Consider the following 13,256-nt stretch of genomic DNA (forward strand, 5'->3'; position numbering starts at 1 on the left):
CCACACAGAAAGGCCCTCGTCGGCTGCTGGACTCGAACCCAGGACCTTCTTGTTGTGAAGCGACAGTGCTAACCACTACACCACCGTGCCGCCCATATACAGGGATTTTTGACATATTGTTTATAATAAAGGTATTGTATAATATGTATATTATATATAATAGTTATTGTAGAGTGCATATTTATTCATATTGCGTGACGTCTATATTGTCCAGATTGTACATATATCCATTTCTCTTATGGTGTATTCACACCTATGTTGTTTGGTCCGGACCAAATGACCAAACGAACCAAATTTCCCTTGGTCCGGACCTTTTGGGTTGGTCTGAATACAAACCACCGAACTCTGGTCCGGACCAAACAAGCGGACCGAGACCGAGCTGCAAGGTCGGACTCGGTCCGGACCAAAGGAACCCTGGTGCGGATCTTTTGGAGGTGTGAAAGCAGACCGGACCTAATCTGACAGATTTGCTTTTTTGTACCTTGGGAGCTTCCGTTGTTTGTCAAGCATTATGGGAAACAGAGTCTTGACACTCCACCGCAAAGTGCAAACACTGTTTCGGTTGTCAAGGGAACCTTACAACAGTCGTTCAGTCATTCAGACCAGTGGTAGGCTAGACTACAGAGTACAAAAAATGAGTAGGGGGCAAACGTGGGCCGAGGAAGAAACGCGTACCCTTGTGGATATATGGGCAGATGTCCACATATCTGAGCTTTTGGAGAGAACACACAAAAATGCCGACATGTTTGCTGTATTCAGTGAGAAAATGAAGAAGGGGTTCACGCGCTCCCCAGAACAATGTCGGCTAAAAGTGAAGAAACTCCGTCAGACCTACATTAAAATCAGGGACATTCTTTCAAAAAGTGGCAGTACTAGCGACGCAAAAAAGAAATTCATCTATTGCGTGAAGAGCCAGAACTGTCACAACATGATGTGCGCTCATCAGCGCATCCTCCGTAGCCGCCTTGCCCTTTGTCGTTGTCGTTGATAAATTACAACAGCATAGTAATCGCACAATTGTGAAAACAGTAAAAACTGGAAAAAACATATAGCTTTGATGACATTAAAAAGAATAACAGCACGGAAAGCCTCCATGACTACTTTTGAACTTAACGCTTTGTGCGCGTGTCGTCTCTGACCAATAGCTGAACGACCTCAGGGCGCGTGGCTTTGTTGACAGATTTTGGTCCGCTTACTAAAATGTACAGTGTGAAAGCGAACCGCACCAAAATGAAAAAATAAAAAAAACATTTGGTTCGGACCAAAGCAAGTGAACTATCGAACTATCCTGGTCTGAATACACCCTTAGATTACAGATACATAACTTTCATATACGTATATGCATTCCCCCACCCCACCCACACACTTTCCTGTATCGCTAGAGAGACACCAACTGCCGGAACTAAATTACTTGTGTAAAATTCCTTGGCCAAAAAAAGCATTCTGATTCTGATTCTGATGCTGATTTATTTTTTTTTTTTTTAGAAAAAAAAAAAGACGTTGTCACACTATCAACCAATCATAAGTGAGTGTACGCAACTTCAGCCAATAGTCATAAAATTGTCATATGACGCGCGACAACACTCCACCAATTAAATCGTCAGGGAGGCGGGCGCATGACGTAAGGTGACCACAGAAGCGATTTTGGGATTTACTGTTTTATTGTCGCAGGCGAGGTTTTTTCATCAGTTGATCTGTTTTTTCTACAGCGTGAAGAATGAGAGAGATTGTTCATTTGCAAGCCGGACAGTGCGGCAACCAAATTGGTGCCAAGGTAAGAAATGAAAGACGGTTTTTTGAACACATTCACAGGTTTTCCGGGTCTCTATCCGAGACTCTCTGAAGGCCTCAGTCTGTTTAGCTCTTGGTGATTTGTTTAATGGTCCCATTTGTTTTAAAGTTTTTATTTTATTTTTTTAAAATGGCCATCATTTTTCGTATCTTTGTATCAAAGGCTTAATTATAAATTTTATATATAAATGTGTACACACACTCACTCACACTCACTCACTCTCTCTCTCTGTGTGGGAAATAAATCAGGGTACAAAGTTTGTGTCACAGGGGTCCAAAATTCAAATTGCTTCAAACTGGTTCTTGTACCAGTTTTTAAGTGAAGGACAAGTTAAAGAACAGATTTAAGGTAATTTTTTTGACGTGTGTGTGTATATGGTAGTTTTGTGTAATCTGCTATAAGATGGGAGAAACAAATGAAGTGATTCTCAGAGAGGACTTTTTTTTTTTTTTGACAATCCACTACTTCCATAGTGCTTTTAAATATAAGGCTGTAAGCTTTGTGTTAGTTGTCTCTAATATTTATGTCCCAATATCTTGACCACATTTTAGGATGAAAATAATCATTTTAGATATGTTATTTTATATTGAAAAATTAGCTGTCTCGGAGAGGACATTTTTTTTTGACACAATTACATACTAATTTGATCAAAATAGTCTGAAAACTTACTGGCATTCAACATTTAAAACTTAACTATGTTTCCAATGATATGGAACCAAATATTTGTTTTATGATATAAAGAATGATTTAAGTGCATCCCTTTTGGACCTACCTGTAGTCAAAAAAGCACTTTTTCTAAATGACACGAGTAATTTTGCTAAATATGACATATATTGCCATACATTCACCAAAAATAACGTTATCACCAAATTTTTTTTTGCATGGTAAATAGAGCTATCACAGGGCTATAATAAACAGCCAAGTTTATTTAGTCAAGCCTTTTGATATTGAAGATAATAAATGTTAAATGTGATTTTTAGCTTGCGTGCCCTGATTAGAAAACAACCCTTAAGCAGACTGTCACAGGACAGACAAGTCTGAAATGTTGTCTGTCTGTCCAAATTTCAGCCTGTCCAAATGACAGGCCAAAGGCACAGAAGGGGTCCAGGGCCCTGAAGCTGAAGGGCTTTATATGCCTGGAGATGGCTTCTCAGCTATTTCTAGGCACATTTTTGTGATCTTCAAAGGCCAAATTAAACTAGACATTAGTTGCTAATTACACTACAAATTGAATATAATTTACAAGAAAATGTCAGAAGATTCAAGAAAAAGGGCGGCACAGTGGTGTAGTGGTTAGTGCTGTCGCCTCACAGTGAGAAGCTCCGGGTTCGAGCCCCGTGGCCGGTGAGGGCCTTTCTGTGCAGAGTTTGCATGTTCTCCCCGTGTCCGTGTGGGTTTCCTCCGGGTGCTCCACTTTCCCCCACAGTCCAAAGACATGCAGGTTAGGTTAACTGGTGACTCTAAGGCCCACTTTACACGGGGACGGTCTGAAACAAAAACGCAAAAGTCCGTTTTCGTTCTCACTTTTTTCCGCGTCTACACGACCGTTTTCAAGGAGGAAATCTGCGTCTATACGGTGATGCATAAATGTCTCCGCTATGTCTGCATGCATGCGCAACGTCTTCCGTCTTGTCTGATCTGCACATCTGCGCCGCTGTTCTGTAAAGTTATCCTACCTCTTGGATTTGTCCTACCAAGCCTACTGCACATGCACAAAATCCAGGAGGGTAGGAAAATTCAACAGTAGTTTTGTCCCACCGATCAGCTGGGCTGATAGAAAATCGGTGAGAATTTCACGCATTTGCCGATTTTTATGTTTTGTGCGTATTGGTCGAGTCTTTGGCCGAGTCAAATAATTTGTAATGACTTCTTTTGAATAATAAAACGGTCTGTATGAGAACTTGCTAGGATAACTTTACAGAACACCGGTCCGGCTGAGGTACTGTAGTGCTCGAGGGAGGAGCAGGAGCAAACCGAAACTCTTTTAATCTGCCTTTATTAAGTAACACTCACTCTTGTTTCGGTGAAGAAGAGAAAAGGCAGTGTCCATCTCAGCAAAATAAACCCGTTCGGCTGCTAGTTTTGTTTTCAGTCTCGGGTTTATGGTTTCACGAGCGGCTTGAATAGGCGGCGCGCGCGTGTGTGTGTGTGTGTGTGTGTGTGTGTGTGTGACTTGGCGACACCAAACTGAGGAGCTCCAGCCGGGCGGGTGAGCAGGAAAACACATCTACTGCATTAAAACACAGGGCAGCTTGAAGGTCTGTTGGATCGATGTAATCAGACATGCTCTTACTTTTTTACTTACTTTCTTACTTCCCGGGCTGGCATGTACAGTATATGACATATGTATGACGTAAACACGTACCCGACGTGAGCAGATCCGAGCAGAGTTTCGCGTATTGGGTAGTTTAGACGGATATGCAACGGGGGCTGTTTTTAACTTATCCACTCTGGAAGGCGTTTTCAATTTTATCCGTTTTTCAGCCTCGGAAACGCCGTCCCCGTGTAGATGAAAGGCACTTCTGATAAAATATTTAGTCGTTTTTACCCGACAGCATCCTCGTGTAAACGGGCCCTAAATTGACCGTAGGTGTGAATGTGAGCGTGAATGGTTGTCTGTGTCTATTGGCCCTTTTCCACTACCCTTTTTCAGCTCACTTCAGCCCGACATGGCTCGCGTTTCGACTACTTCAGAACAGCACGACTCAGCTCGCTTCAGCCCTGCTTAGCACCCAAAACTCACACGGTTTTGGAGTGGGGCTGAAGCGAGCCAAACCGAACGACATCACGTGACGTCCACCCACTTTCGCTAACTCCACCCAATGTGTCCACCCACTTCCAGCCAGCACGGTTCAGCGTGGTTGTAGTCGAAATGCAACTCCAACAGCCCCGCTCAGCTCGACTCAGCCCAACTCAGCACGGCACGGCTCAGCCCGACTCAGCCGCGTTTGTAGTGGAAGAGCGGCATATGTGTCAGCCCTGTGATGACCTGGCGACTTGTCCAGGGTGTACCCTGCCTTTCGCCTGTAGTCAGCTGGGATAGGCTCCAGCTTGCCGGCGACCCTGTAGAACAGGATAAAGCGGCTACAGATAATGAGATGAGATTCAAGAAAAAATATGCTTAAAGTTATACCCAAGAAAACAATAGTACACGTCAGTTCCGTGTCTAGAAAAAAAGTATGGGGGCAAGGATGTAATAAGTGTATAAGAAATTTAGTAATTAACAATACAACTATTCTTACATAATAGAGTTAAAATTTTGAGTACGAGATTCCAAGTAACTTTTGTTTCTTGGAGTCAAAGAAACAAAGTTACTTGGAACATTATTTTTACAATGACTCAAAACTAGACATGGTAATATCATTTGGCATTCAGACTAAAGTCTTCTGGATGAGAACTTAGAAAATAGAAACTCTGTTAAAATATAAATCTACATCATCCAAAGCACATGACTGTCATTCTTATTATGAAGGAAACAAATGCACCCGTCCCGCCAAAATTTATCGAAGGAAGATATAGTGAAATTTATGAAAGAAGATATCGCGAAAAAAATAGGTACCTTGTGGGTACATGTGTTTACTGCTTATTAATAAAATTGTTTTCTGATACCATGTCCATACAGGAAATATAGTGCATATACACTGGAGATCAAAATTAGAGAACAACTTATAAAAACTTGAATAATTTTGAAATAATACCATCTTCACTGCTCAACAGTTAAATGACATTTTATTGTGTCCATATCATGGTTCAACAACATTTTTTTCACAAAATGACTAAAGGCATTTCACAAAAAAAAATATTTTTCAGAAAACGCACTGATCAAAATTAGAGAACACACTGATCAAAATTAGAGAACACACTGATCAAAATTAGAGAACAACAATCTGGAACAAAAATCTGAAGGTTACAACAGTCAGCAATTAGTAAGAAGTGTACAGGCCTCTGCTGTGAATGACTTCAGCACATCTGCGGCCACAGGATAGCACTAGTCTCTCACACTGCTCTGGTGTGATTTTGGTCCATTCTTCTTCCAGCCTCCTCCACAGTTCGGTGATTGTAGAGGGTTTCTTGACCATAACTTTGTCACCAAGGATTTTCCAGAGGTTCTCTATTGGGTTGAGATCAGGACTCTGGGCAGGCCATGCCATTAATTCAATGTTTTCACCTTCAAGGAAATTCTTTACCCGTTTTGCTGTGTGACATGGAGCATTGTCCTGCATAAAGACTGCAGGCTGATCGGGCGATGAACGCAAATAAGGAACCATGTGCTGTTGAAGAAGGTCCTGATACACATTTGCATTCACTCGGCCATGTAGCTGTACAAGAGGCCCAACTCCCGCAGCAGAAAACATGCCCCAAACCATGACACTTCCTCCTCCACCTTTCACTGACTTCTTTACACGCTTTGGGTTTAGTCTTTCTCCAATGTGTGGCCGAACATAATGCTTCCCATCAGACCCAAATAAATTAAATTTGCTTTCATCACTGAAGTGAATCCTGGACCAGTTCTCCTCTGTCCACACAACATGCTCCTCAGCAAAGCTCAGTCTAGCTTTTTGATTTTTTTTGCTAATGAGAGGTTTGGTCACTGCAGTGTGGGCCTTCAGTCCAAATGCTCTTAAACGGCGAGCCACTGTATGGCGAGACAGATCCTTACCATGTTCAGCACTGAACTGGCGAGCAATTCCACCTGCAGTATGGAAACGATTACCCATTGACATCCTTCGCAGTGACCTGTCCTCTCTTGCATTTGTCTTCCGTGGACGACCAGCCTTCTTGGGCGACTTGAATGAGTTTGTAGTTTTGTAAAGATTCAATATTCTTGAAATCACAGATTTGGAACGATCAACTCGTCTTGCTATGGCTGATAGGGTCATCCCTTTGGTTTTCATCTGGACAACCTGCTGCCGGAGGCTTTCAGTCACTTTAGAACGACCCACCATCTTGCAAAGTCAATGAAACTGGCAGTTAGAATGCCACTTAAATAGGGGTTGACTGATAATCAAGGAAATTAGCACCATGTGCTAGATTAGCACCATTAAGTGGGAGGCACCTGAAAGTGTTCTCTAATTTTGATCAGTGCATTTTTTGCAAAATGCAGGTTTTTTGTTGAAATGCGTTATCCATTTTGTGAAAAAGTGTTGTTGTAGCATGGTATAGACACAACAAAATGTCCTTAAACTGTTGAGCAGTGAAGATGGTATTATTTCAAAATTATTCAAGTTTTTATAAGTTGTTCTCTAATTTTGATCTCCAGTGTATAATCCAAAAAGGAACAATTTAAAAATCACAGCAGTAAAGTATACCAAGTGTCTGTACTTTATATTATTCTACTCTTACCTCTTAGTTTTTGAAACTGAAACCTCTGAACCGAGGCTGACATACACATGCTGTTGCCATGACCGAAACTCTTATTTCCCAGAAATGGCCCAGCACTAGAGTTCAGTAGAACGCACTTTTCCTCTGTAATAAGCATAAACGTATCTGAAACCGGTTTCTTTAGTCTAGTCCAATTATTTGGAATGGTGAACCAAATTGTATACACTCACTGGCCATTTTAATTGGAACACGTGTGTGTGCAGTGCACGACTGTAACACTCATATTCTTACAGCACGATGACATAGTGGTTAGTGCCTCTAGCCACAACAAAAATTATTTTGACCTTTTTGGTGTCTTTGACCGGATGACCCTCAAAATGTTGGAGGTTCTACTTGAGACCAATGCCCATCTATCCTGAAAGTTTCATGAAGATAAATCCAGCTGTTTTCCCGTAATATCATTAACAGAAAAACAAAGAAACCCGACTGAAAACAATACCTCACCCCGCTTACTCCGTAGCGGGCGAGGTAATAATGAGTTATTATTATTATTATTATTATTATTATTATTATTGTCTTATTTAGTGTGCTACGCGGGGAATGAGAGGTGCCTGTAAATTTTGGCAGGGCGAGGACCTTCGGTGGCCAAGTTATGAATTTTTAAATCCCCGCGCAGGCAAGCGGCTGGAGCTACGGCTCGTGCTAAAGCTTTCTGTGATCTGCGCTTGCTCCTGACATCAGATTGGGCTGTGCCTGGGGTGGTTCGAAAGGTCTCGGGGAGATGGATGTGCCTGTAAAGTTTGGCGGGGCTAGAACCATTGGTGGCTGAGTTATGAATTTTTAAAGTCATGCCCGCAGGGTCCCCTGTTTCACAGGCTGTGTTATGTATTTGCCCAGTGTAAAATTTGGAAGAAAATTGGAAGTAGATTAGGCCCATATCTTTACAATTTTATCATGGGCCATCTGGTTTGATGCTTTTGAAATACAGCTGGACACATTCAAATTATTTTTTTATTGGCCATCCGGGCCGATGCTTTTGAAATACAGACAAATGCGAAAATTACTGGTCAGTGTCCACCAGTCTGGCCTTATCTCCCACACGGTTTGTTTTTTTTATATATATATATATATATATATATCACGTGTGTGTATATTTTTATATATATAAAAATGTGTGTGTATATATGTATGTATATGTCTTTTTTTTTTTTAATTTTTTTTTTTTTTTTTTTTTTTTTTTTGTGCCCTCAGTTCTGGGAAGTCATTAGCGATGAGCATGGGATTGATCCTACAGGCAGTTACCATGGCGATAGTGATCTTCAGCTGGACAGAATTAATGTCTACTACAATGAAGCTACAGGTGAGGGCTTTTCAAGGTTATCTTTTTTTTTTATGATACCTTTTTTTAATAATTTTTTTTTACATTTATTGCATTTTGCTTACTTTTTAAACTTCATTTTGATCCTTTCAGGAGGCAAGTATGTCCCCCGTGCTGTCCTAGTAGATTTGGAGCCGGGTACCATGGACTCTGTGAGGTCTGGACCTTTCGGGCAAATTTTCAGACCTGACAACTTTGTTTTTGGTAACTATTACACAACACTATAATGGGCCACTTTTTTTTGCTGTGCTTTGTTCTTCACTCAGCTTTAGCAGCTGGACCATCAATTACTTGACACAACACTTTTTTTTGCCCTTTCTTTTTTTCTTTGCCTTTTTTTTTGCACTAATGTGCAGATGCAAAGCAGTAAATCTGATTGTCATCTGTCTTGCACTCAAATTTGCATGAATTTTGGCTGTGCACTTCATTTTGATTCACCTACTGTTTCCTGCTAGCTGTAAAACTATACTTGTCAATGCTTCCTCTCTACAGGCCAGAGTGGTGCTGGTAATAACTGGGCCAAGGGCCACTACACGGAAGGTGCTGAGCTGGTGGACTCAGTCTTGGATGTGGTGCGTAAGGAGGCTGAGAGCTGCGACTGCCTGCAGGGCTTCCAACTCACTCACTCGCTGGGTGGTGGTACTGGGTCAGGCATGGGCACCCTGCTCATCAGCAAAATCCGTGAGGAGTACCCTGACCGCATTATGAACACCTTCAGTGTTGTGCCCTCACCCAAAGTCTCCGATACAGTGGTGGAGCCTTACAATGCCACACTGTCTGTCCACCAACTGGTAGAGAACACGGACGAGACGTACTGCATTGACAACGAAGCCCTGTACGACATCTGTTTCCGCACCCTCAAACTCACAACACCAACATACGGTGACCTCAACCACTTGGTTTCTGCCACCATGAGTGGAGTTACAACATGTCTGAGGTTCCCTGGGCAGCTCAATGCTGATCTGCGCAAACTGGCAGTCAACATGGTGCCCTTCCCCCGTCTGCACTTCTTCATGCCTGGTTTTGCCCCACTGACCAGCAGGGGTAGCCAGCAATATCGTGCTCTCACTGTACCTGAATTAACCCAGCAGATGTTCGATGCCAAGAACATGATGGCTGCTTGTGATCCACGTCACGGTCGCTACCTCACGGTGGCTGCTATTTTCCGTGGCCGCATGTCCATGAAGGAGGTGGATGAGCAGATGCTGAATGTGCAGAACAAGAACAGCAGCTACTTTGTTGAATGGATCCCCAACAACGTGAAGACAGCTGTGTGCGACATCCCACCCCGTGGCCTGAAGATGGCTGCCACCTTCATTGGGAACAGCACAGCTATCCAAGAGCTGTTCAAGCGCATCTCCGAGCAGTTCACGGCCATGTTCAGACGCAAGGCTTTCCTGCACTGGTACACGGGTGAGGGCATGGATGAGATGGAGTTCACGGAGGCTGAGAGCAACATGAATGACCTGGTGTCTGAGTACCAGCAGTACCAGGAAGCAACTGCTGAAGAAGAAGGAGAGTTTGATGAGGAGGAAGAAGAGGAGCCTTAAATATATTTTGTCAGTAACTTTTTTTTCATAACGTGTGTGTGTGTGTATATATATGTATGTATATAAAATACAATACAATTGGGGCAGTACAGTGGTGTAGTGGTTAGCACTGTCGCCTCACAGCAAGAAGTTCCTGGGTTCGAGCCCAGCGGCCGGCGAGGGCCTTTCTGTGTGGAGTTTGCATGTTCTCCCCGTGTCTGCGTGGGTTTCCTCCGGGTGCTCCAGTTTCCCTCACAGTCCAAAGACATGCACGTTAGGTTAATTGGTGGCTCTAAATTGACCGTAGGTCTGAATGTGAGTGTGAATGGTTGTTTATCTCTGTGTCAGCCCTGCGATAACCTGGCGGCTTGTCCAGGGTGTACCCTGCCTCTCGCTCATAGTCAGCTGGGATAGGCTCCAGCTTGCCTGCGACCCTGCACAGGATAAGCAGCTACAGATGATGGATGGATGGATAATACGATTGACAAATATAAAATAATAGAATAAAGACAAAGCTAAATAAGGACAATTCAGGTGTTGTGGCAGCTCAAGTACAGAGTAAAATATAGATAAATGGAGAGATGAAAAAATTAGAATACACAGAATAAAGATGGATAATATAAAATGGAATAAAGACAGAGCTAAATATGGACAACTGCTCACAAAGACAGCAACAAACAAGAATTGGTAGTGGCACGACATCCACTAGCGGTGTAGAGCCATATAAAGTGACAGGGAAGTGAGGTAGCCACAGGTATCATGGAGCTGTAACACTAGTGCAACATACTATTGGAAAAAGGACAAAATATAGAGGATGTGCAGTCACGTGACCCATCTGTGTTTACTCCGCCATATTGGACGGCTTCAGGATTGTTTACCTTGCGCGAGCGTAATGGATCCAGGGAGTAATCCCCAAGAAAATTCGGAAAATACCCCATCTACATCGCGCGATAACTTGTCTAAGTTTGTTCAGCATCTTGAAGGTGACGTGAGGCAGCGTTACGTGGAAAAGTGTTCCAGGTTGGGGATTGCAGATCCGTACAACTTGCCGCAATCCTTGTTCAGGGAAATTCGGAGCTGCGGTGCCGGCGATTTGACGCGGTACGCGGTGGTCCGGACTACCGTTGTGGTCCGGACCACGCCGTTTTCAGGTGTGGTCCGGACCACCAAGTTCAGAAGACAAATAAAAAGTCTTACTGTGAAGTTGGTAAAATTATTTTTCACTTCCCTCGTGGCAGCTCCCGCTTTTTTACATGCGTTAGAACTGGTATCTTTTATTGCGCGTGTGTTTTACGCATGCATTTCTCTTCCGGTTTGAGAAAAAATAACAAATGATGTACGACTTTGTAAAAAAACTCGTATTAAATGACAAACACAGTATGATTTTGGTAAGTTTTTATTTATATCGTAATATAATACAGCATACGGTGAACCGGACCACAATCCAGGAAAAATAATTAATTAATGCCCTCATTTTGTATGGAAAATACGGTGATCCGGACCACCGCGTACCGCGTCATTTGCCAGATCTGGCCTACCACGACATTTACAATTTTCTTGTTAATCGTGAATCGTGTTACACTGGCAAAGCCCTCAAAGCTTACAAGAGCCTGGAAGCTTATAAATATTTTGTTGTGGGATGGGTATCCCAACTATACCTCTGGAAGGTTCCGAAGAAGAATGTCTACTTAATAACCTCACGGGTAAGTGGCATTAAGACGTTTATCATAAAGAGACTATGCAGGACGTTTTATCGTAAGAATTGTTCAAAATCTAAACTCAGTTCCAGATAATGACAGGGTTGTAAATATGTACATTTTTGTCTGAAAAAAAAATCACACCACCACTATTTGTGCAGAATTATTATTCAAGATCAGATATAAATGTATTAGAAGATTACACCTACCTGATATGAAGTGTGCACTACAAATTCGGCTGGTAGAACTGGGGTACCAGTTTTCTCTTCGCACAGCGGACACCCATTTTGCGCGTCTCTCCTCGTCTGCAGGGAATCTATAAAATGACAGGCCCTCCTTTTGGCCCTTTCTATTGGTACAACCAAATGCTGAACAAGATATAACTATTCTCGAAAGATCTACTCCCACACACTTGATAATTAGAACGGGTTCGTCTAAGTTCTATGTGCGGCCATGCCGTCCAAGATGGCAGATAAACAAATATCACGTGACCTCGTGACGTCACGTGCACGCTCTCTATACAGAATATATACATATGTGCACTGTGTGCAATGTTCCACATGAGTCCTGTGCAGGAGAGTGTGTATGTGTGTGTATGTGCAATGTTCCACATTTTTCTGTTCAACTTTCCTTTTCTCCCCCTTTTGATTTATTTGTTTCTCAGATTCTGTGTTTCTTATGTGCCTTCCAAGTTCTTTGTCTGTTTAATACCAATAAAACATGCAATTAATAATCACAACCTCAGGGTATTTTATTACAGTGATTAATCCATGATATCTTAAAATTCTTGTATTCCTTTTCAGACCCATAGGGCTCTGTTGCAGTGTTCTGGCACAAGGGTCAGTGTAGTAAATTTGGCTTTTCTTAAATATTTTAAGAAGTTAAAGGTGCTGACTGCAATGTCATCTGAAATTTTAATTTTTTTTTTTAATTGTGCATGGCATTTTCCCATGTCTCGCAAGAACAATATCATGCGGAGGAGATGTGATTATTTTTATGTGCTGAGGGTTGCTTTTCTCCGTTTTGGGACTGTTTTCCTATTGCTTGAGGTAAACAGTATGGCCCTACAGAAACAGCCAAATGTGAGGAGCTTTAACTACTTAGCATAACAATGGAACTGTGTTACACCAAGATGGCGATGCATTTTTATCGCTGCAAAATATTTTACACATGGGATACATGGTGTGTGCAGCAGTGAAACATCTTGAAACAGCAACAGAAACTAAAAGAGCAGCATACTAGAGGGGTAGTCAAGGCTAGTAAAAGATGCGTGAGTAACCATACATGGCACACAGTAAACTACGGGCAAGCAAGCTAAAGGTAAATATCAAGAGTGACAGTCTTTCGTCGGAAAAGTAGATGACTTTGATAGTGCCAATAGAGATTGGGAAACTTGCATTGAAAGAGATGGACTGTATTGTGATGCATATGACGTGGAGGCAGAGAAGAAAGTTTCCATTCTCAGTCTAATGGGAGCTAAAACATACAAGCTCCTACACAACCTAGTAAGCCCGGACAAACTGTCCAGCAAGAAATTC

At 42.3% G+C, this 13,256-nt stretch overlaps 1 protein-coding gene across 1 annotated transcript; it reads left to right on the forward strand.

The window, feature by feature from the left end:
* Nucleotides 1-1,614: 1,614 nt before the first annotated feature.
* Nucleotides 1,615-12,457, forward strand: LOC132890745 (tubulin beta-4B chain-like). The gene is made up of 4 exons (XM_060927922.1): nucleotides 1,615-1,774; nucleotides 8,366-8,474; nucleotides 8,586-8,696; nucleotides 8,985-12,457. The coding sequence occupies exons 1-4, from the start codon at nucleotides 1,718-1,720 to the stop codon at nucleotides 10,040-10,042; spliced, it is 1,335 nt and encodes a 444-aa protein (XP_060783905.1). The 5' UTR covers nucleotides 1,615-1,717; the 3' UTR covers nucleotides 10,043-12,457.
* The last annotated feature ends 799 nt before the right edge of the window (nucleotides 12,458-13,256 follow it).

The sequence above is a fragment of the Neoarius graeffei genome, chromosome 8 (genome assembly GCF_027579695.1).
Source record: "Neoarius graeffei isolate fNeoGra1 chromosome 8, fNeoGra1.pri, whole genome shotgun sequence".
NCBI lineage: Eukaryota > Metazoa > Chordata > Actinopteri > Siluriformes > Ariidae > Neoarius > Neoarius graeffei.